The sequence below is a fragment of the Etheostoma spectabile genome, chromosome 3 (genome assembly GCF_008692095.1).
Source record: "Etheostoma spectabile isolate EspeVRDwgs_2016 chromosome 3, UIUC_Espe_1.0, whole genome shotgun sequence".
In the NCBI taxonomy this organism is placed as follows: domain Eukaryota; kingdom Metazoa; phylum Chordata; class Actinopteri; order Perciformes; family Percidae; genus Etheostoma; species Etheostoma spectabile.
Genome location: NC_045735.1, coordinates 15,837,344 through 15,858,998, shown reverse-complemented (window position 1 = coordinate 15,858,998; position 21,655 = coordinate 15,837,344). Strand labels below are relative to the sequence as shown.

The window sequence follows — 21,655 nt, the reverse complement described above, 5'->3', positions numbered from 1 at the left end:
GATAGATGATAGGATATTGTAGTCCTGATACAGAGATCTCCACTGCAGCTGAACTATTCATTTTTGTTAAATCAGAACCCATTATCTTTTGGCTTGTGGCCTCTGGAAATTTCACACAAATTTCTGCAGACTCCGGGCATGCTGTCATGTACCTTCTCCTCAGGAGTGCCTTCCATCTGGCTCCTCCACCACATAGCCCAGACTTGTGAAAGACTGTAATGTTCTTCAACAGAGATCTTTAATCATAGCTAAGGCACTTTAAACTCATGTCAAGTTGTCCTTCGGCTCAGAGTCAGCTTCCTGGCTAAGGTCCTTTGTTTGGTCAGTCGAGTCAAGGTAGTTTCACATTTTGAACATTTTTAATGTTGAAGCCTTATGTGCTCCTCCACATATGTATGTTTTAGCCTCTTCCGCAGATAGTTTTCTCCCCATATTGTCTGCCTCCATCCAGCCAGAGTGGTAGTAGTAAAATACTGCTTGATACATATGTCAATTTAGTGCAAAAAAGCAAATGTGAACACATTTCTTGCTCATGCCCCCCCCTCACCCACTTCTCCTCCATGCAGTTGCTTGTAGCCAAGGACTAAACGTAGAATTGAAGTCCCCACATTCTGCTCATTTTCAGATTTGTAATTGTATTTTGAGGTTGTACCAGAATAAATTTACATGGTTTCATATTCAAAAAACCTCATATTTTGGTTGTACTGCACATTGCTGCGGAACCTGTTTTCACCCTGTGTGTTTAGGTCTCTGTTTTAGCTCCAGAGTGAGACATCTCCCTTCTATCCTATCTTTGTTGGGAGCTGCACATGCTCAGTAGCTCGGTTAGATCCCATCAGTTAGATAACTCTTTCTCCAGCTTTGGTCAGTCCAAGACAGGATCAGCTGGGAGACTTCTTCTAGACCAGGGCCACTTGTGGAATACCTGCACAACAGGGACAGGAAGTAGTTCTCTTGGAGATTATGGTCAACTAGTGGCTGTTGGAGCAGTGTTTTCCATTGAGAACGAGCTAGCATGCTACGGTTAGCCACCTCATCTCTAGTGACGTAGAAAGCCGTGTAGATGTTTAACAGCTACCCAGGAGACTGAAGACAGAGGACATTCAGAAACCGGATCTCACTCAAAACCGCATGGATGTTTTTTTTCCAAGTTTGTATGCATGTGGAGGCAGAGACACAAAATAACACCCAAATCCCAGACAAAGTGATTTTTTCATAATATGGGCACTTTAAAAAACATGATAGACTCTTCAGAAGAGGTAACTATCTTCACTCGAGTTTCTGCGCACGAACGCCACCAGACTACACCGTTTTCTTAACAGTCCTACTGAGAAATAAAGAGAGAGTTGTGTGCAGCTGATAGTCTTAATTAACTCGGCATGAACTCATTTGGCAGTGGCTGGAATGTAACAGACGTTCATTATGATTTAAAAAAAGTTACGCACAGAAGCTTAAAATGCAACTATCAGCTGACAAAACATTCTGCTAATTATCAGTTTAATATTAGGACTGTGTACCTAATATGTAAGGGCCCATATTACCAATATTGAACAAATATTGACATTTGATGTATTGTAGCAGTTAGCCTAAAGCTTTCAGTGCATATCTTTACCAATGCAGTACTTGAATGGTTATTAACTAATATCAGTGCAGTGGTAATGCTGTTTGTTCAGATGATTCAGTGGCCGACCAAGAGACAGGCAGAGGGGGGGGGGGGTGTTTTTGTCACAACATCTCAAGCCCTCTGGCAACTTATAAGGGGCACATGTCCAAGGCTCTGTCTCCTGTGTCCTGCTATAGCATACAAGGCCAGCACTAAAGACGGCTGAGTCAAGATCGAGGTCTCACTATCCCACAGTAACATTAGCCCACGCATGGCACATAGCCACAAGCAGACCACACACTCATGGCAGTGTGCTCCCTGCTCAATGTGTGTAGTTACCATTTAATGCCAAGTATTCTCCAACACAACCAGAGCAAACTGTGTTTTGTTATTTGAAAACTCCAGCCAGGGTGAAGATTTTAAGAAACACTGTATGTTCTGTAGACAAGGGCAGAGTTTTTGGCTTGTAACGTTAAGTGTGTGCACCGTTATCGCCTTTGGCGTCACAAATAAAGCAACTTTTCTTGCAAAGGTGGATGTGGCCAACACACTGTACTTACCGAACTATAAGTCACACTTTTTCATAGTTTGGCTGGTCCCGCAACTTATAGTCAGGTGCGAATTGTATATGAAAATATATATAATTTAACATGTTTTTGAATGTTTATTAATTCTGAAAACAATACCGTCTGCTGCCACGAGAGGGCGCTCTAGACTTGTGACAACTATATGCTGCTCCTAAAGACAACTGGGAAAGATTGAACACAAACTATATGCCCCCAAAAAGAAAATCCTGTTCTGCAGGTCCCAAACTGCAAGTAGTAAAATATGCAGCCGAAAGCAGTAATAGAGCAGCAGAAAGAAAGTGTGTCAGAAACTTGTGAGGGACTGGCGACAAGGTTCCTCTTACTGCAATGAACAAAACAAAGGAAGGTAATTGCGGGCTGAAAGCAAGATGGCAGAGCTGGAGGAACGAGTCCACTGATGGGCTCTTTAACAACGTGCTGCCGCGAGAGGCTTGTCAACGGTGCAGTCACGTCTCCACACCCTGCTAGTTGTTCTGTGTGCTATTGTATAGTTTAATAACTGTTAATGTGTAACGTTGACCGGGCGGGTTGTTCTGGGTGCTAAAGGTCTGTTCTTGGATTTTGTGAAATAAATTTCTAAATAAATGCAACTCATAATCCAGTGCGATATATGTTTCTTTCCGCATTTTATGACTGACGTGACTTAAATTCTGGAAAACGTGGTAGTGCCAGTAACAGGTCGCAGGACTTTTTAAATTTGAACACATAAATATCCAGTTACTCTCTCATTATATAGAGGAACAGAGGCGGTTACTACTACAGAATCTAACACTGCCACGACAAAGGCACCGCCGCCAATGTCACCGCTTTTGGACGAGACGGTCGGACTTCTAATTGGTGGGTAGCCCCACCGCAACTTTTATATCGCCGCCTGAAGGCTTGGCATGCTCTTGAGAGTGTTTCAATTATGTTTTTTGTGTTTTCATGCAACAACAACTGCCAATGAATTTTGACTCTCAGCTTATGACATTTTTCTAAAAATGTGTTTATCACTTTCAGTCTGTCAGGTTACAAACACGCAGACATGAAAAAAACATTAACCAGAAGTATATAAAAACACAAGCACAAAGAACATGAAAACAGGTCTAATGAAAAAGGGGTAATGAACAAAATGGAAGAAAATATACATAGCCATCAGCACAGACAACAGCTAAGTACATAAGCCAGTAGCTGGGTTTAAACATTGACAGAAACAGACTGATTCATCCGTTACCAATTTAGCTACAAACCAAATGGCAAGAGCAGGAAAAAAACTTGGATGGGAGAGGGGATTAAATGGATGGAAGCAGTGAATCATACTGTAGCCAAAGTCATCTCTAAAAAAGAAATCATCTCAGGTAATGACCCCAAGACAACATCTTCCTCTCTGACTCAGAATAATTGGTCCAACAGAGCGTTAATACCAAGCCAAGACTAGGAGAAAGAACCCAAGAACAAAGAATGAGGTGTCCTCCCACTAAAGGTCAGAGACGGAGGGGTCAGCCATCACTGTGAATCCTCTTCACTGTCACCACTGTCCTGCCTCGCTCTGTCAGGCCTGAGAGGCCCCTCCAGTGGTTCCTGCTCTTCACTCTGCAGCTGTCAGGGTGTTTACACACCTCCTCGGACGGACAACACACACAGGCTACGTCTTATTCACAGCGGCGCTCAAACAACAGTCCTTGAAAAGCACTACGTGGAATAATGCAAAATGGATGATCTTTTTTTGGATCAGGCGTTTGGCACCATGAAATCAGCCACATCAAATTGCCTTATGTGCCATCATAAACTTTCACAAGGTACTGAAAACACAATAAAAAGGAAGTACCCTATTTAGTACATGGACTGTAAATATAATGGACAAAGCTGCCGGGTCTTAAAAGTGAAGCCAATGCAGAAGTTCCAGTAAAACCTTCATTCTATCTGCTATATATCTAGACATTACTTTATGATAATGCAGTCTTTAAAAGCAGGAAAAGACAACACTTGTGCCATATTACAATATCCAAAATCTAAGACAATATCTAGTCTCATTTCACAATATTGATGAATTGTCCAGCCCTAGTACACACAGCATATATTTTAACGTTACTTGCAGGAGTAGAATATGAAGCTAATCATGCTAGCATTATGCTGCACACTCACACCCAGCTCCTCATGGTCAAAGGTAATAACTGAAGTAATAAGCCATTTCATTTGCAAGGACAGAACCCATACAGCGTTGTTGAATGATGGCTACAGATGGAGGATAAAGACCCTGAAACCGCAGTTCATAAAATCTAGTTCTGGCAGCATGTCAGTGAAAAAAAACATACGTAATGGGTGTTGCCAAAAAGGTTAGGCCTTGTGCACCACTACCCATTATTTGCTGATGTAGAGGTAGGTATAATTTCTTTTGGCAATGGGCCCATAATACTTGAATACTTAATTTATTCTTTGCTGTTGATTTGACATTTTGTCATTGATGATATTGGTTCTTAGCTACAGTCATTCAAACCTCATAATTTATTTAATGCTGCATTTTAAATATCAAATCTCAGCTCAGTAGCAATGAATTGTCTTTGTATCTAATGATAGATCATGTATCTGGGTGTTGACACGTCAGAGAGGGATACACTAACACCTGTGCAACAACAAAGTAATCATGCTGTAAAAACCAGTAACTGCTCTGTGTTATCGGATACTTGTTATTCCTCCTCATAGTACATTTCAGTGATTGTGAACATGCAGTGTTTGAAATTGGTCTGAGCAGCAGGGTGGGAATGATGTAACCCAGGAAGGAACAGCAGCATTTTATTTCTCTATCGCTCATAAAATACTGTAAACACTGACAGGGAACAAGTACAGGTAATCTGGTAACCTTTGTGGGAGGTAGTAAGGTAACTGAATTCCATGAGTACAAAACCCTCACAGCCCAACACAACCAGCAAAATTTGATCTCTGCGTGAGCAAAGCCTGACTCAGGGCGAAGGGATTTTCCACTGTGGAAAATGACAAGATGGCTAGAAAAGGGCAGCACTAATATTAGTGAGTCTTATCTCGACAAACTGCACAAGACTGAGGAAATGACGGACAAGATATCACTGTGGGTTCCATGCTCTTCCCCAGGAAGTCACAGAAACTTAAGCAAATTGAACTGATGACCATCAAAATGACAGGGAAATCACCCAGGCTTGTCAGGACCACTCAATCTCCCTCTGATACTGACAGATGACTGGGATATCAGCCCATACCTACAGCAGCAAAGGCTTTCAAAACCGAGAGATGTGGTTGCTAACTAACAAGCACCTGTTGCGTATGAAATCAGTTTGGGCTGTTTCATAACTTATCTGAGTGGAAGCCATGTGTGCATACTTTATTTAACATCTGAAACAAGCCACCAAAAGCATCAGGTTTCACAAGAGGTGCACACGCCTTGCTGTTAATGTAAATCTATCAGAAAGCAGATGCAACAATTACAAAACTAAAATCAGATTGAGTTTGTAGCTACACATAGTGGAGCAAAATGATTATTCCACTACTGTAAATTAAGGCATGAATTTAAAATTAATAATACACAATTAACCAATTGACACAGGGGCCCAACTAATTTTTTGTTTGGGCTTTGCTTTCTGCAGGAGGGCCCTTTGCTGCTCTGCTCCTGTTTTGGCTTGAAATTTTTTTGGGGAAAATTTCGGCTTTTTTTTTGGAAGAAATTTATGAGCAGAGGCTTTTGGGGCCATTTCCCAAAAACAATGGCCCAAAAATTTTTTGAAAGACTTTGGGAGGCTTGCCAAATTTTTTTAAAAAATTTTTCTGCATAGCGTGGCTCCCAATTAGCTCAAGCCTTTTCCTCCCGTGAGGTAGTTTTAAAAGCAATTTAGCAGAAAGATCCCCTTCCTTTTCTCGAGAAGATACTAAAAACCCTTCAAAAGATTGATTTCTGGAAACCAAGGTTACCTTCTAAAAAAGTAAAAGGGGGAAGTTAAGGATTTTGGGGAAAAATAACCATTTTCCCGGGGGACCATAAAATGGACAGAAGTATGCAAAAACGGCAAATTTGAAACCAAAACAAGGACTAAAAAGAAAAAAAGGAGGGGGGGGAACTTGGTAATAAATAAACCCCAAGGGGGCCCGGTCCCCCCGGGAAAAAACTCGTTTGGGGGAAGCTAAGAGAAAATAATTTCCTGGGGAAATGGGGGGTGGGGAAATAACGGGGCCCGGGCACAGCGCCCTGGGGTTTGTGTTTTATGCCCGGCGGGCCCGGCATATCATTGGGGCAGAGCGCCTTTTCCCAAACCCGTCCCTGTAGGAAAAACCCGGTGGACGGGCTGAAAAAGGGGGGGAAAATAAGAAACCCAAAATGCCCCCCCCAAAACCGGTGTGCAATGGATAAAAATTTTTGGTTCCTTTTGCTGCAAGACCCCTGGACAGCATCGGGCCCGGGACGGTTTCCTCCCACACAGCGGGGAAAGGATGAGAGCAATTAAAAAATTTTTAAAAAGTAAAAACGGGGCCTAAAACCCCCTGATTGTGGGGGACTTGCTTTTAAAAAAGTTTTAAAAAAAAACAGAAAAACACCAAAATATTTAGTTTTTCCAAAGGGCCATGGTGCGATTGCCCCAAAAAAAATCCCAGATATCGTCCCAGCACACCCAATAAAGGGAACATTTTTTTGGATATAGGGCCCAAAATGGGGTTTGGAAAAGCAACAGTGGAATTTGTGAAACTGGATTTGGGGGAAATGGTTTGGGACACAGTCACCCCCCTAAGCCCCAAAAGGGGTTTTTATCAGGGTCCTATTCCGCCGTCAAAGGGGAAAGATGAGAGATTCACCCGATTTTTTGGGAAATAAAAAATGGCTTTCAACGGGGAATGTCCCGTCCCCCCTCTCTGAATTCATTGAAAATTTTAAAACATTTTCGGGGAGCCCCAGAAAATTTTTTTAAAAGCAGATAGTTTCCCCTTTAAAAAAGCCGGGAAATTAAAGCTTTTTAACCTTAACGGTTATTTTCTGGGGCTAAAACATCGGGCCCCCCTTCCCCAAGGTCACAAAAAAAAAGGGAAAGGAACAACGGGGGGCGGCAGTGATCCAGCAAACCCCCCCGCCTGTGAAAAATTTTGGCCCCATGGGGGGACCGGGAGAGCAGAGAAAACAAAACCTCCCCCCCCCTTTTCCCCCGGTTAAGCACCCAAAAAACCCTTTCCCCAACCCCGAACCTTCTGGGGTTTAAATCTTTTTGTCTCAAAGATGTCTCCCCACCCCCTTTCCCCTTATTTCCCCCTAATTTATGCCCCCCTTCCAAACCCCCAGGCTCCCCCGGGGGCCAAAATTTAAAAAACGCCAAGCACCCCTACCAGGATGTGGGGAAAAATTCCTTTCCCCCCCAGAGATAAGGACGTTGTGTGCAAAACGGGGCAACCCCTATCTGAATGTGCCGGGCCCTTTGGCGCGGGAAACCTAGTGTACTAATAAATTTTTTAAAGGGCCCAGAAGGCCCGGGGCCCTGTGGATTCAATTTTTCCTCAATTCTTTTGTGATAGGTAATGGGGAAAAAAGAATGGTAAAATAAGCCTTAACTGAAAATTAGCAAATTTTAGAAATCCATTCCTCGCAGTACAGCCGGTCCCAAAAAATGAAAAACAACTAAACTACCCTAAAAAAACGTCGGGTTTTTGGGCCCAGGAAAATCATTTTTAATCAAGGATTTTTTTAAACCTAACCCAAAAATCTAGATTTTTTTTTTTTAAACCCGGGAAACCGGTTTGGGACCATAAAACCGCGCTGTGTTTCATCGAGTCCCCCCCCCCTAATTTCTTTTATGGGGGAAAATTAGAGGGGAATAAGAAAGGGGGGGCCCCCCATTTTTTTTAATAAATCTTTCCACTGAAACGCAAAATGTTAGGGAAATTTTTTGGTTTTTTGGGAATATGTTGCTCTTAAATTTAAGATCCCCCTAAAAGCGAGTTTCAAAAATTTTCAGGGGGCCCAACCAAAATTTGGAACCTTCTTGAGACTCATGAACTGCTTTTCTATTACTGAAATTAATTTTGTTTGGGTAAAAATTGGGGTTTTTTTAACTTCCATTTTGGACAGCCCCCCGGGGAAGGGGGCCCAAAGACCCGGGTGTTGTGTTTTTGAAAAAACTAGGGAAATGGCCCTAAAGAAGGGTGACGGGCCCCCCCACAAAAAAGGGGCACATTTGGGAAATTAAATGTTTTCCAAAGGTCCCCCTTTTCCCAAAGGTTGTGGGGGGATTTAAAGGTTGCTCTCTCAGATCTTTCCCCGTGTTTTTTTTCCGGCCTATCTCTGGCCCAAAAGTGCCCAAAAAAAAGAAATCGGGAAAACGGTATACACGGGAAACCCCAGGACACATTTAAACAGCTTTTCCCCCCCCCAACCGGGCCCTCTCTGGGCAATCAGTCAGTGAGCTTGTAGATAATTTCAACTGGAAAAATACAAAAGGGTTTTGGGCCATTGCTCCCAAAAGGGGCAAATTTGTTGGGTTTAAAAAAAGATCTCCATGGGGAAATTAAAAGGTAAAGAACAGAAAAAAAGGGTGTAGGAAAGGGAAAGAAGGTGGGGGGAAAAAAAAACAAATCCCTGGTCCATTAAAAACCTCCTATAAAGAGAGACTTCCCCATTTTTTAATTTGGAAGAGGAATGAAAGGGAAAGGCCCCTTTTTCCGGATATTACTCTAGAAAACAATTTAATTTCCCGGTTCTTGTTTCTTTTGATGGGTTTAAAAAAAACCCCCCATCCCGGGTGCATCTAAAACTTTTACAAACCAAAGGCCTGCGGGGGGATTTTGCCCCCTTCTTAAAAGGGCCCAAAATTTTAAAAAAAGATTAGACAAAAGTCAGTGCCCCCAATAAAGGGATATGTTTTGTCACAGGGGTTCAAGCAAAAAATTTTCCCAATATGAAAAAATTTTTCCCCCGGAACAACAATAAAAAACCGGAGGCATATTCAACACCCGGGAAAACCCCGGACCTTTTGCCTTGTTTTCCCCAAGGGGATTTTTTTTCAAAAAGTTTCCAATTTTTTGACTTCTGTTTTCAAAGGATTGTGAAAAAACATCTTTTTCTTTCAGGTATCTTTCCCCAGGCCCTAAAAAACCTGCAGAATAAAGGGCCACTCTTAAAAAAGAAAAACCCTAGCCCAGTCCCCAAGAGAACATGGGCCCAAATTTTAATAAAAACCTTTCCCTTTTTTTAAGAAAAATTAATTAAAAAAAAGTGGGTTTTAAACAACTCAACCATTTTGTAAATAAGCAAACATTTTTGATACCTTTCAGTGGGTTTTCCCGACCAAACAAAAACACTAAAAAACGGCCCCCTTGTCAAAGTTTAAGACATCCCCCTTAACACAGATAATGGAAAAATTTCCCAATTTTAAGTATTATTTGGATCTCAGTGCCCCATTTGACAGGGGCGCCCACGAAAATACTACTGGACCGGGGGGGAAAACTGTTTTGGCCTTTCGGCCAGTACTAAAGGGTTTTAAACTCTCCTAAAAAATGGGGGGAATTACTTGTTTTATAGGTAATATGATTGAGCGTAAAAAATTTTTATGAGTGCGGAGTTCCGCAAGGCCCCTTTCTGGGGCCCCTTTTCTGTTTAACATCTACATGCTTCCACTGGCTCAGATATGGAGAAAAAAAACAAAAAAATTTTACCATTTTATGCGGAGCACACAAATTTTAATAACCCTTTACGCCAGGGGACATAGTCCTTTACAAAAACGTAAGTCCCCGAAAAAAATTTAAAGGGCTGGATGTGCCAAAACTTTCTAAAATTTTAAAGAAGGAAAAAAGGAGGGGGGTTTGTTTTGGAGCAAGAGAGGAACGTTTTAAAAGCCCGCGCTCATTCAAAAAACCCAATTTTTAAAAACAACGACAAACCCCGGAAATTTTTGGGGTTTAGAGGGAATCGGGCCCGAACTTTAAAAACCCACTTTAAGACAATTACAAATCAGCCTACTATCACCTTAAGAATATAAAAAGGTTTTTTAAAAGGACTTTGTGTCAAAGGATTTGGAAAAAATTTTTGTCCATGCCTTTTTCAGTAGATTTGACTCCCGGGGTTAACGGGGTTTTTTACGGGTTTCCCCCTAAAAAAAAATCGGGACGGGCCCCAGTTTGATTCAGAACGTGCTGCCGAGTCCTCACACCCACCCCAGTTTAAAAGTCTTTCCACGGGTTTCCTGTGCCCTCAAAAAATTTGGTTTTCAAATTTAACTTTGCTATTTTTAAAAATCACTTAAGGGGTTTGGGCCAAAAATATATTGCTGATTTGTTTTTTTAACATATGAACCCCCCCAAGACCTCTCAAAGGTCATCGGGGGACAGGCGGGTTTCGGCCCCAGGTCGAAAAAACAGGGGAAGCAGCTTTCAGTTTCTATGCCCCTCAATTGGAAAAAAACCCCCAAAAACCCTGAGATCCGCTGCTACCTCAGTTTTTTAAAAATCAAGGCTGAAGACCTTTTTTTGATGCTCCCTTTTTTTTAAATGACAAAATCTTTTCTTAAAAATTTCTTATGCGGGCACTGAAAAATGTTATTTTGTGTTTTATGTTTCTCTTTGTTTTTAACGTCTTTCATGTTGTTTTACGGTTTAATGTTGTGATTTTTAACTGTTTTTACTGGTTTTTATCTGTTTAACTGATTTTGTGTAAAGCACTTGAATCGCCTTGTTGCTGAAATGTGCTATAAAAAATAAAGCTGCCTTGCCTGCCTTGCCTTGCCTTGCCTACAGCCATATTAACCAACTCTTCATGCAAGGATTCAGACGTTTTTTTATTTAAAGCACGCACGGAAAATACCACATTAGTGTTTTCCTGCTGCGCTGGTCAAACCATGCACTATGCCACCGCCTCTGATGCTACTACTTAAGTAAGTGCTCTAGTGCTTTAAGTGCACCTGCTAAAATTTCTCCATTTCACTGATTAAGTGAAACACACAACAGTTCAACAACTGAAGACTTAAGGCCAACAACAGAAAAAATAAGCCAGAGGCACCACTTTAGACAAATCCTTTCAACTGTAATTACAAGGCAGATTGCTAAAAGTCAATTTGGGCTAAGACTGTGCAATTGGTCGAATTTAATCGCGATTACGATTTTTGCTCAGAACGATCACAAAAACAGAGTAATCAAGAAAAACGATTATTTTGCACATTACGTTTAGCAAGTAAATGCTTATTTCGTTATGTGATCTAAATGAAGAAGAAAAAAGGTTCAAACGGGAAAAGTATTTAGAGTACAGAGTACCTGCTGGGGGCCCTCCCCATTGACCATGGCTGAAGGGGGTGGTGAAGCCAGAATTGGGAGATCAGGGCTGAGAAGCTGGCCGGACTCCAGAGGTGGGGTGTGGTCTGCCATGTCTCCCTCATTCACACCACTGAAGAGGTACTCCTGCAACAAAGACACTGCCATCAATAGACATGCACACAGTATACCACAAAGATTTGTGGTGTCATCTTCTTGAGTCTTCCAGCCAGTCATTAGACCAGTGTTAAGAACTACATTTACCCAGAATGCCTCTCTCCCCTCTCTTAGTTTACAGTACCAGCACATCCCCTTTATTTGCACAATGATGGGATGTGACTGCTCTTAAAAGGAGAATTCTGGTCGATTCCAACATGTATCACTGTTGTCTGTAAATGTGGAGGTCTGTCAGTAGAGAGAGAAACTAACCAATCAGGTCTGTCAGTAGAGAGAAACTAACCAATCAGGTCTGTCAGTAGAGAGAAACTAACCAATCAGGTCTGTCAGTAGAGAGAGACTAACCAATCAGGTCTGTCAGTAGAGAGAAACTAACCAATCAGGTCTGTCAGTAGAGAGAGAAAACTAACCAATCAGGTCTGTCAGTAGAGAGAGAAACTAACCAATCAGGTCTGTCAGTAGAGAGAAACTAACCAATCAGGTCTGTCAGTAGAGAGAAACTAACCAATCAGGTCTGTCAGTAGAGAGAAACTAACCAATCAGGTCTGTCAGTAGAGAGAGAAACTAACCAATCAGGTCTGTCAGTAGAGAGAGAAACTAACCAATCAGGTCTGTCAGTAGAGAGAAACTAACCAATCAGGTCTGTCAGTAGAGAGAGACTAACCAAGCAGGTCTGTCAGTAGAGAGAGAAACTAACCAATGGGTGCTGCCTACACCGAGTTATCCTCCTGTTAGAGTTAGGACCCAACAGGCTTAGGAAGTTAGAGAGGTACGTCTACAAACTACAACACAAAAGAGATACAAACATATTTTCAAAAATAAGCATATGCTTATTTTGAAAAGTAAGGGCTGTAGTACAACTAGCAGGAGACAAGTTATAATTGAGGTCAGTTTGGAGGCAGTACCTACAACACAGAAGAGAGATACAACAAAAATATATGTATTAATTTAATGATTAAATAAGGTAGTGTGTCCAAACTTATCTCAATTATAACTTGTCTCCTGCTAGTTGTACTACAGCCCTTAATTAGAAAATATGTTGGTATCTCTTTTCTGGGTTGTAGTTTGTAGACGGTCCCTAAGCTCTCTAACTGCCTCTCAACACAGGAACTAAACAGCTGAATTAACACAACTTTCATGTCTTTCTGTCACATCTCCAGCATCAGATTCACTGTGTTCACTCAGAAGGAACCACTGCACATGGGGGGGGGCACTTTTAATGACATGTTGAACATGTTTAGAGGCTAAACCAAGTTTAAAACTAGACCTGTTTAAGCCTGTTGGGTCCTAACTCTAACAGGAGGATAACTCGGTGTAGGCAGCACGGATTGGTTAGTTTCTCTCTCTACTGACAGACCTGATTGGTTAGTCCTTCTCTCTACTGACAGACCTGATTGGTTAGCTTCTCTCTCTACTGACAGACCTGATTGGTTAGCTTCTCTCTCTACTGACAGACCTGATTGGTTAGCTTCTCTCTACTGACAGACCTGATTGGTTAGTTTCTCTCTACTGACAGATCTGATTGGTTAGTTTCTCTCTCTACTGACAGACCTGATTGGTTAGTTTCTCTCTACTGACCGACCTTATGGTTAGTCTCTCTCTACTGACAGACCCGATTGGTTAGTTTCTCTCTCTACTGACAGACCTGATTGGTTAGTCCTTCTCTCTACTGACAGACTGATGGTTAGCTTCTCTCTCTACTGACAGACCTGATTGGTTAGTTTCTCTCTACTGACAGACCTGATGGTTAGCTTCTCTCTACTGACAGACCTGATTGGTTAGTTTCTCTCTACTGACAGACCTGATTGGTTAGTTTCTCTCTCTACTGACAGACCTGATGGTTAGTTTCTCTACTGACAGCCCTGTTTGGTTTTTTTCTCTCTACGACAAATGTTTGGTTAGTTTCTCTCTCTGACAGACTTTTGGTTAGTTTTTTCTTTACGGACAACCGTTTGGGGGTAGTTTCCTCTACTGACAGACGTGAGGGGTTTTCCCCCTTACTGACGCCCGTTTGGTTTGTTCTCTCTATGACAGACCTGATTTTTATCTCTTACGACAGACCTGATTGGTTGGGTTTTTTCTCTACGACGCCGTTTGGTTAGTCTCTCTACTGACAGACCTCCACATTACAGAAAAAGAAAAATTTTGGAATGATGGAATTCTTTTAATATGATGAAAAAAAATGTTTAGGGAATTTTTTTAAAATTTGTTAACTATTTTTACTAAAAAATACATGAAAATTGATTCTTGAGGTATAGTTACACAAAAATTATTTTTGGCTTTGAGTTTCAGCGGTTAGAAAAAAAAGCGGCAGTTTTGTTTCTGTACTAATTTACTAAAAAACGATAGACCATTGATCTCACCAAACAAATTATTTTTCGTATTACAAATAATATGACAGAGTGACAATAACTAACTCGGATACAGATAAGACTTTATAAGACCCACATCAGTGCTGGTGGCGGTGTTGGGGCCCTTTTAAAATTCCTCAGTTTATTATATTAAAGTCTATATTTAAATCATTTCAAATTCTGCATTTTCTAGAATACAAGATATCCGGCATGAGGAAAATATCCTCTAAATGCACAACTGTTTCCAGTAAAGACATTGTGACAAGCTGAATTGACTAAGTGGGAGTTGGACGCCCCTTATAATTAATTTCAAAACACATACTGTTTTCCACTGCCAGTCATTGCATTGGATTGCACTGCATTTTCTGCAGACCAGTTGCTGACTCTGAAAGATATTTTCTGATGCCATCAATGAGGGGCCAGGTTAGACCACTTGTTCCATCCAAAGTAAACAGGCCTGATCACAAACCAAAGAGAGAGATGATCGGATGCATTTCCTGTTATGGGACGTAAACATGGCATGTAGGTGGACGTTTGTGTCGTTGCTGGAGTCTATGCTGCATCTTGTTCCTGTTTTGGTACCTTACATGGAATTTGCATCTATCTTAATTTTTACTGAGGTAATACTAACTGAATTACTGCATATTAACAACAATAAATCACAGCAAGATGAAAAGGAGTTATTGGTAAGCCATTGTTCAGATATATCCTTTCCATATACATATGAGAAGATAAAAGGAAATTAGTAATTGTGCTAAGAATGCTAAACCCTTCCATTAAAAAATTATATAAAAGTTTATCAGGCCAAATAACAAGTACCCACTACTATGCAACAGGACTGGGCAATTTATTGATATTATATTGATATCATGATATGAGACTAGATATCGTCTTAGATTTTGGGAATAGTAATATCGTAAATGGCTTAAGTGTTGTCTTTTCCTGGTTTTAAAGGCTGCATTACAGTAAAGTGATGTCATTTTCTGTGTTACCAGACTCTTTTAGCTCTTCTATTATTTTTACCTTTTCCCACTTGGTCATTATATCTACATTACTGAAGATAATCCATCTTAAATCTCATTGTGAAGATATTTTGTTTAAGCACCAATTGTCAACCCTATAATATTGCCACAATATTGACATCGAGGTATTAGGACAAGAATATGGCAATATCTGATTTTCCCCATGTCTCCCAGCCCCACTGTGCAATGTGTGCTCACAACCTTTACATAACCAGCAAACAAATATCCAAAAGCTGACTACAAAGGCATATGACATCTACTAATGTCAACCAATCAACACATGCAAACCATCCAAGAGGGATTATACATAAACTCATGTCAAGTCAAACCCTATGAGAGTATGCAGACAAGATACAGTCCCTTTCAAAATGCTGCAATTAAATAAGACTGAAAAAGGGACCACACTGAGGACTCACCACTTGTTAAAAAAAATGACCTTAAAAGTTACATGGTAACAATTCTGTCAAAACAACAACAGCACACCACGAGAGAAATGCATAACACATGTCCTTGAACCTGATTACAATCTGGCACATGCGCCCCTAAACCTTACAGTGATCTGGCTTATCTGTTAGCTTTAGTCCCTCCCCTCCTTAAGCTTAAACAACAAAGTCAGTTTACAGTGTGATGGTCAATGAACTGGGTTTGAGGGACCCATTGCTACAGGAGAGGACCGCCATGTAATTAGCCTAGTATTACTCAAAGCCATTAAATGATGGTGGTCTGGTTCTAGGTCTCCAAGTCAATCACTCGGCATATTAACTCAATAACACAAGACAATTTCAACTATATTAATGTTAAAGTCTAAATTTATTTGCCAAGAACATTCATACAACAGTAAGCTAGGGGTGAAATTAATTTTTTATTAAGTGCTAAATTATAATAGAAGTTATTTCAAACCTTGAACAGAAGGTGGGTGCCCGTCTGTCTCGACCGATTGGGGTGAAAGGAGAAGTAACAAGGGGAAACCTGATTACAGGCACTTCTCTTCTTTACATCTGACCCTGATGCAACACTTTTTAACGCCCCATACGGCATTCTATTATCACAATGTAAATTAAGACATGAGTTAGTTATACATTCTCCAAATATAAAATAATTTGATTAGGTGCGTGATAAACGTATTTGTATACTCCAGTTGTTCACGCGGAGTTACATATTATTGTAATTTATTTTACCCTTTTGATTTTTATTTGCCAAAAAATAGGGGGGCTATTGGTTTTTTTTATTCAGTCCCCTATTGTTGTGGGGGGTTTGGGGACCCCTTGTAAAACCCCTCCGGTTTTTTTATCCACCTGCAAAAACCCTTTTAAATTATGATTTCCCCTTTTTTTTTTTGGCGTTTTTGTTTCTTAAATTTTATTGTGCAAATAAAAAACCCCCTTTCAAAAACAGGCGGGTATAGTCCCATCCCACCTGTGGCTGCCTACCCCCAAAAAACCCCTTTGTTGGTACTTTTCCCTTTTGTTTCTAGCCTTCCCAAAAAACCCGTTTTGGCTATAAAAAAAAGGTAAATAACCAGAGAAGAGAGAAAAACCCCACTGACGGTTGTTAACTGGGGTTTGCATTTCCCAAATTTTTGTTTGCACACCCTTTCTCTAAAAACATCTGTTTTTGGGACTGGGGGCAGTTACGGGGAGAAAAGAGCAGCCAGGGGAGGAACGGGCCCGGGTTTTTCATTTTAAAATTTTTTTTGAGGGGGGGAAAACACCCTAAAGGGAAGAGGAGGGGGCCCTTGCGTCTACCAAAACCTTTTTTTTTAATTTCTCTTTGGGATTAAAAAAGGTTAGATAGAAGATAGATAATAATAGTAGATTAGATAGATAGAGTTATTGATCCCAAGAAAAAAAGGGGAAATTCCTGTTTTCCCAGGCACAAAATCAGTCCAAAAGCACAAAATAAAAAATAAAATGAAAATACTGGAAAAAATATACATACATACAATATACATGAAATAAAAATAGGGAATTAAAGTAAAAAAAAACAAATTTTTGAAATGTCCCGGGGGGGGAACAAAAATGTCCCAAATTTTAAAATAATAGGCTAAAATGTAAATTTTAAAAAAACCCAAATGTCCAGGTTGCTTTAGGGGGCAGTATTTGGTGCCCAAAAAGTCTCATCTAGCCCCAGAAAACCCATTTTAAAAGTGTAGTACAAAAAAGGCACGGTAATGGGGAAAAATGTTGGTCTTCAATTCTAATAAGGTTTTAAAAGGGGGCCGCTTTTGGAACCAGTCCTCAAATAAGGGGGTTTGGGGGGGAACGCCAGCGGGCTTCACACGGTCAAACAGTTTGGCTTATGTTTATTGCAAAAACTTTAAAAGGCCCTTTGACTTAGCCTCACCGTTACAACTTAACGGGGGCCTCCCCCACCCCCGGGTCTACCAGCTAAAAACCATAAACTCAGTTTTTTTTTCCCAGGGCACCCCTTAATATGGGGGTCAAATTTTTCAGCGGGTACTTTTCCCTTACTTAACCATTGCTAATTTAACTAACGTTGGGCTAGCTATCTGCCGCCGGGGCAAATTTTTACTCTAGCTGCACGGGTGGGGGGTTTGTGTGTTGTGTGTGTGTGTGTGTGTGGTGTGTGTGTGGTGTGTGTGTGGTGTGTGTGTGTGTTTTGTGTGTGGGGTGTGTGGTGTGTGTTTGGGCTTACTTCATAGCTGCTCTTTATTTAACGGCTACCCTACATACAAACTTTTCAATTTCCAAACGAAAACCCTTTAAAAGCGTGTACTTGTTTTTCCCTACCCATTTAATAGAGCCAGGCGCCCGGTTTAACATGAGGACTGTCAGAAGCTAAGGGTTCCCCTTTTCACTCGTCAGTCGGAAAAGGGGGGGCACAGAAAAGCGGGCAGCAGTCTGGCCCGGGACAGGGCCGATGCACGTATGGTTTCCTTGTTTTTAACGCCCGGCACTCCCCGTTTAAGCTTTCCGCTACCCCTAAACGGTCCCTTCCTGGGCTCCCTAATAAAAACAAGCCCAGGCAAAAAAAAAGGCAATGTTGCAGCTAATTTAATACCTACCTAGCTACTATTAGCTAGATAAAGGGATGGGGGCAACACCCGCTTTTTGACTACACCTAAACCGATGGGGAGTGCAGGGGCCCCCCATGGGGGGTGCTAAGTTCGAGGAGGGTGAGCCTAATACGAGTTTTACCGGTTTCCATTTTGGGCAGGGAAACCCTCCCTTTGCAAAAAGTCAGGAAATTTCGCCATCGCCCCCAAAAGGGCTCTGGGGCCCCATGGTGTTACAGCCAATCATGACGAATCCCAAATTCCAAGATAGCGAAGAGAAACATTTATAATATTCGTCACATTGATTTTAATTCAGCCTGTATTGTGGTTGCGGTCAGTTCTCCGTGCGTTGCAATTCTAATTAATTTCCTCATCGTTTTCGTGATTTTAAGGAAGCCCGTAAGGTTGACGTGTCTGTAATCGGTTTGTTCACAGTCAGAGGAGCGTGTTTGGGGTGAAACGAAAACTCATTTGACTGACGTGGATGGGACCGTGTCGGGGTCGGTCCCGGACCCTCCAGGGGTCTCCAGGCAGCGCTCATACGTAGGCTACGTGGTCAGGTCCACCTTAACGGCATCATATCGTCTTTAAAGGGCACTGCTCATTCATCTTACCGCGTGCTTCCAGTAAATTAACTATATGCCTGATCTGAAAATAATAAAACTAAAGTTATATACTGTATATATTCTCAACACTTCATTGTGTCCCCTATATCACATCTTTAATTTATTGTGAATCCTGTACGGAGAATATAGGATAATTAGCCTACTATAAGTAGGCCTACCAGTAAATTTACATTGTAATCTGGAAATGAATAAATTACAAATATATAGTGGCTTGCATATGTTTACACGCCCATGTTAAATTTGACTAAAAAGAGGAATAAAAAACCATCTTTTAGAAATTGATCTTAATTCCTTAATTTTAAAAAATTAGGAAAAGATCCAACCTTTTAAGGACACCAATTTTCTTTGTGAATGAATAATGTATTGTAAATGAATAAATGTTCTTCCTTAAAATACAGGGGGCATAAGTATAATTGGCATGGAGAACTTTCCATAAAACCATCTCTCAATGCGAATCAAACTAGAAATACTAACTGAAATAAAACCACGACAATCTCTAGGTATGGTGAAGGGTATGTGATGATGATGGGGGGGGGGGGGGGGGGGGGGGGGGGGGGGGGGGTGTAACCGAATGCACTGTGTTTACTTTTCTGTCTGTCTGTCTGTTTATTGTAAGAAAGTGTAAAATTAGTGGCTTAAAAATTACATATTTAAATAACATGCTTTTAATTCACATGCACACACTTCTCTTAAATATACAAAGCTATCCATCAAAAGCTCAAAATGTATGTATTTAAAATATTACCTCACAGTTTATTTTATAAGGCCCAATTATACACGTATGAATGTAATAAATTAAATATAATATGAGGTTGTAAAATTAGAGTCCGTAAAGCTTTGGTAAAGTGGATGCACTGACATGCAGAAAGACTAAGTTATCATTGGCTCCACCTGCTGGTAATTGAAATATTTGCTAGTTTTGCATTTATTGCATGTGAAATGTGATTAGAAATCCCCTCAAAGAGCACTCCAGGGTTTTTGAACACAGTATTCAAGACAGTGATGGCGGTGCAAGTCTGTACAGAGAGAGAAAATGCTTCTCAAACCAGTGTCAGCTTTGTCCACTCAGTCCTATGTAGCTACAGAGTCACTGAAAATCTATATTTCTAATGGAAGAGGTGGATTTTAAATGTGGTGAGAAATGCAGAGAACATTAAATGCCAGTAGTGTATCAGAGAAATACATGTGAGATAAGGGTGGGTTGTGTAATACAAGCAAACATTTTACATACAGTCAGCCCTCCAAGAGTCAGCCAAGAGGGCCGACTGTATGTTAATGTGCATGCAGTCAGCCTTAATGTGCATGCAGTCAGCCTTAATGTGCATGCAGTCAGCCTTAATGTGCATGCAGTCAGCCTTAATGTGCATGTAGTCAGCCCTGTGCATGCAGTCAGCCTTAATATGTTCATGTGCATGCATTAACATGCACATAAACATTAGCATTGAGTTCTGAGCACGGCTTGGCCAGAGCAGTCTGCAGCTCAGACTGATGAAAGGTTGAGCCAAGTCTGATGCCAGGCTGAAACAGAGGTGTCCCAAAAGGCCACCACATAGCAAACCGATTTGATTTACAGCATCTTTTTTCTGGCACCCCCCTCTTTACACTTTTTGCTCCATTTTGAATCCATCCAACAATTGTATTTTATATTTGTACTGAACATTTGAACTGCAAAGAGCTTTTTTGCACCAAGTAAATACAATTGTTTGACTAATGAGTTAACCATAGGGTCTTTTCTGCTACACCTTTTAAGACTGCGTGACCACGTTTTGAGATTAAGGTTTGAGTGAAGAACAAAGACCTTTCACTACTGTGACAAATGCCATCTGAGTGGTGAATGGTTGTTTGAATCCAATGTTTCAACAAAATCAGCTTTTACACAAGAGGTCAATTTAGGAAAAGACTTTGATGTGTTGCTTATTTTGGGCTTGTTGGTCACTAGGGTTCAATGAGTCCCATAAAAACCACATGCTCACCATGGAAACCAGAGGTAAGCCGTGCAGGCGTTTTGCTTAACAGGACAATCCCCAAAATTGTCTGCCAAGGTGCTGCTAAGCAAGGCACTAAGCCCTGAATGGCAGCTCTGTAGCAGCTCATATGCTAAGAAATCACCAGAAAACTCTTTGAAGCTCTGTGGCGTGAAGCGGGGAGATACTGAAGAAAACGGATTTCAAATCCCTTTGGACTGGACCTTGGCCACGGACCGGGCTAGAAGGGGGGCACGGTGGGAAAACCCCTTTCCAATGGGGGTGGGGGGTGGGGCTGGGTGCTGTCAGTCTGACGATTTTTCCATTGGATCAGAGTCATGTTCTTTGTTGCCTGTTCTAACATTTTTCCCAGCCCTTGTCACATGTTTCTTTGATGACTATCCAAACATTAATATCATGGAACCAGCACTGGAATTAGTTTTTAAAGTAGCAGACTGAGCCTATAGAAAATGTGTTTTTATATTCTGATATACCATTTGTTTGAATGAAAGGGTGGTTTTTATTTAGTAGAATTACATTATGTTCTATCCTATCCAATATTTCCTATATTTCTAAATAGATTTTCTATGTTTTCTGTATTCTGATAAAAATACAGTGTACTTTGGTCTAAGGTTTTACATTTTGTGATGTTAAAATGTATGTACTGTATGTAGGCCTACATCCCATACATCCCACTTATAGAAGCTGCACAACATTTCTCCCATATTACCCCCAAAGGTTTCAGATCTCGACATAATCAGGTTTGGATTTAAGGTTATTTTAATTTCTTTACTTTACAATCAGTACAAATAGAGATATTAATTGCAATCACTTTAATTGTTGTTTTTTGTTGGATGGATTGTATATAGACCATTTTCATCAATTTTAATTTTGAAACATAAACCTTTTTTGGAGTTTAAATAAAAAACAACAACGATATCTTTATTTCATTAGCACTTGTTATGCAGATAGCTGCTTCACTGGAATGTTACAAAGTCTAATAGGCTACTACTAGCCTAGTTAGCTAGCTAATGCTAATGGTAATCATTTTCATGAGTGTTTGGCTGCAGCCTGGAGCGTCCCA

The 21,655-nt window shown here is 40.8% G+C and overlaps 1 protein-coding gene across 4 annotated transcripts in view; it reads right to left on the bottom strand.

Moving 5' to 3' along the window:
* The window catches only part of fndc3a (fibronectin type III domain containing 3A), a 62,205-nt gene extending 44,341 nt beyond the window's left edge, over window positions 1-17,864 (bottom strand). For 2 of the 4 annotated variants that reach the window (XM_032504043.1, XM_032504023.1), the window contains exons 1-3: window positions 17,784-17,802; window positions 14,266-14,400; window positions 11,419-11,562 (exon numbers count right to left, since the gene is read on the bottom strand). In XM_032504043.1, coding sequence (XP_032359934.1) covers window positions 11,419-11,562; window positions 14,266-14,352 — 231 coding nt within the window. In that variant the 5' untranslated portion in view covers window positions 14,353-14,400; window positions 17,784-17,802. Of the gene's footprint in view, window positions 1-11,418; window positions 11,563-14,265; window positions 14,401-17,783 lie in introns of those variants that run through there. The other 2 variants (XM_032504049.1, XM_032504034.1) reach the window with 2 other exon arrangements.
* Between the last annotated feature and the right edge of the window lie 3,791 nt (window positions 17,865-21,655).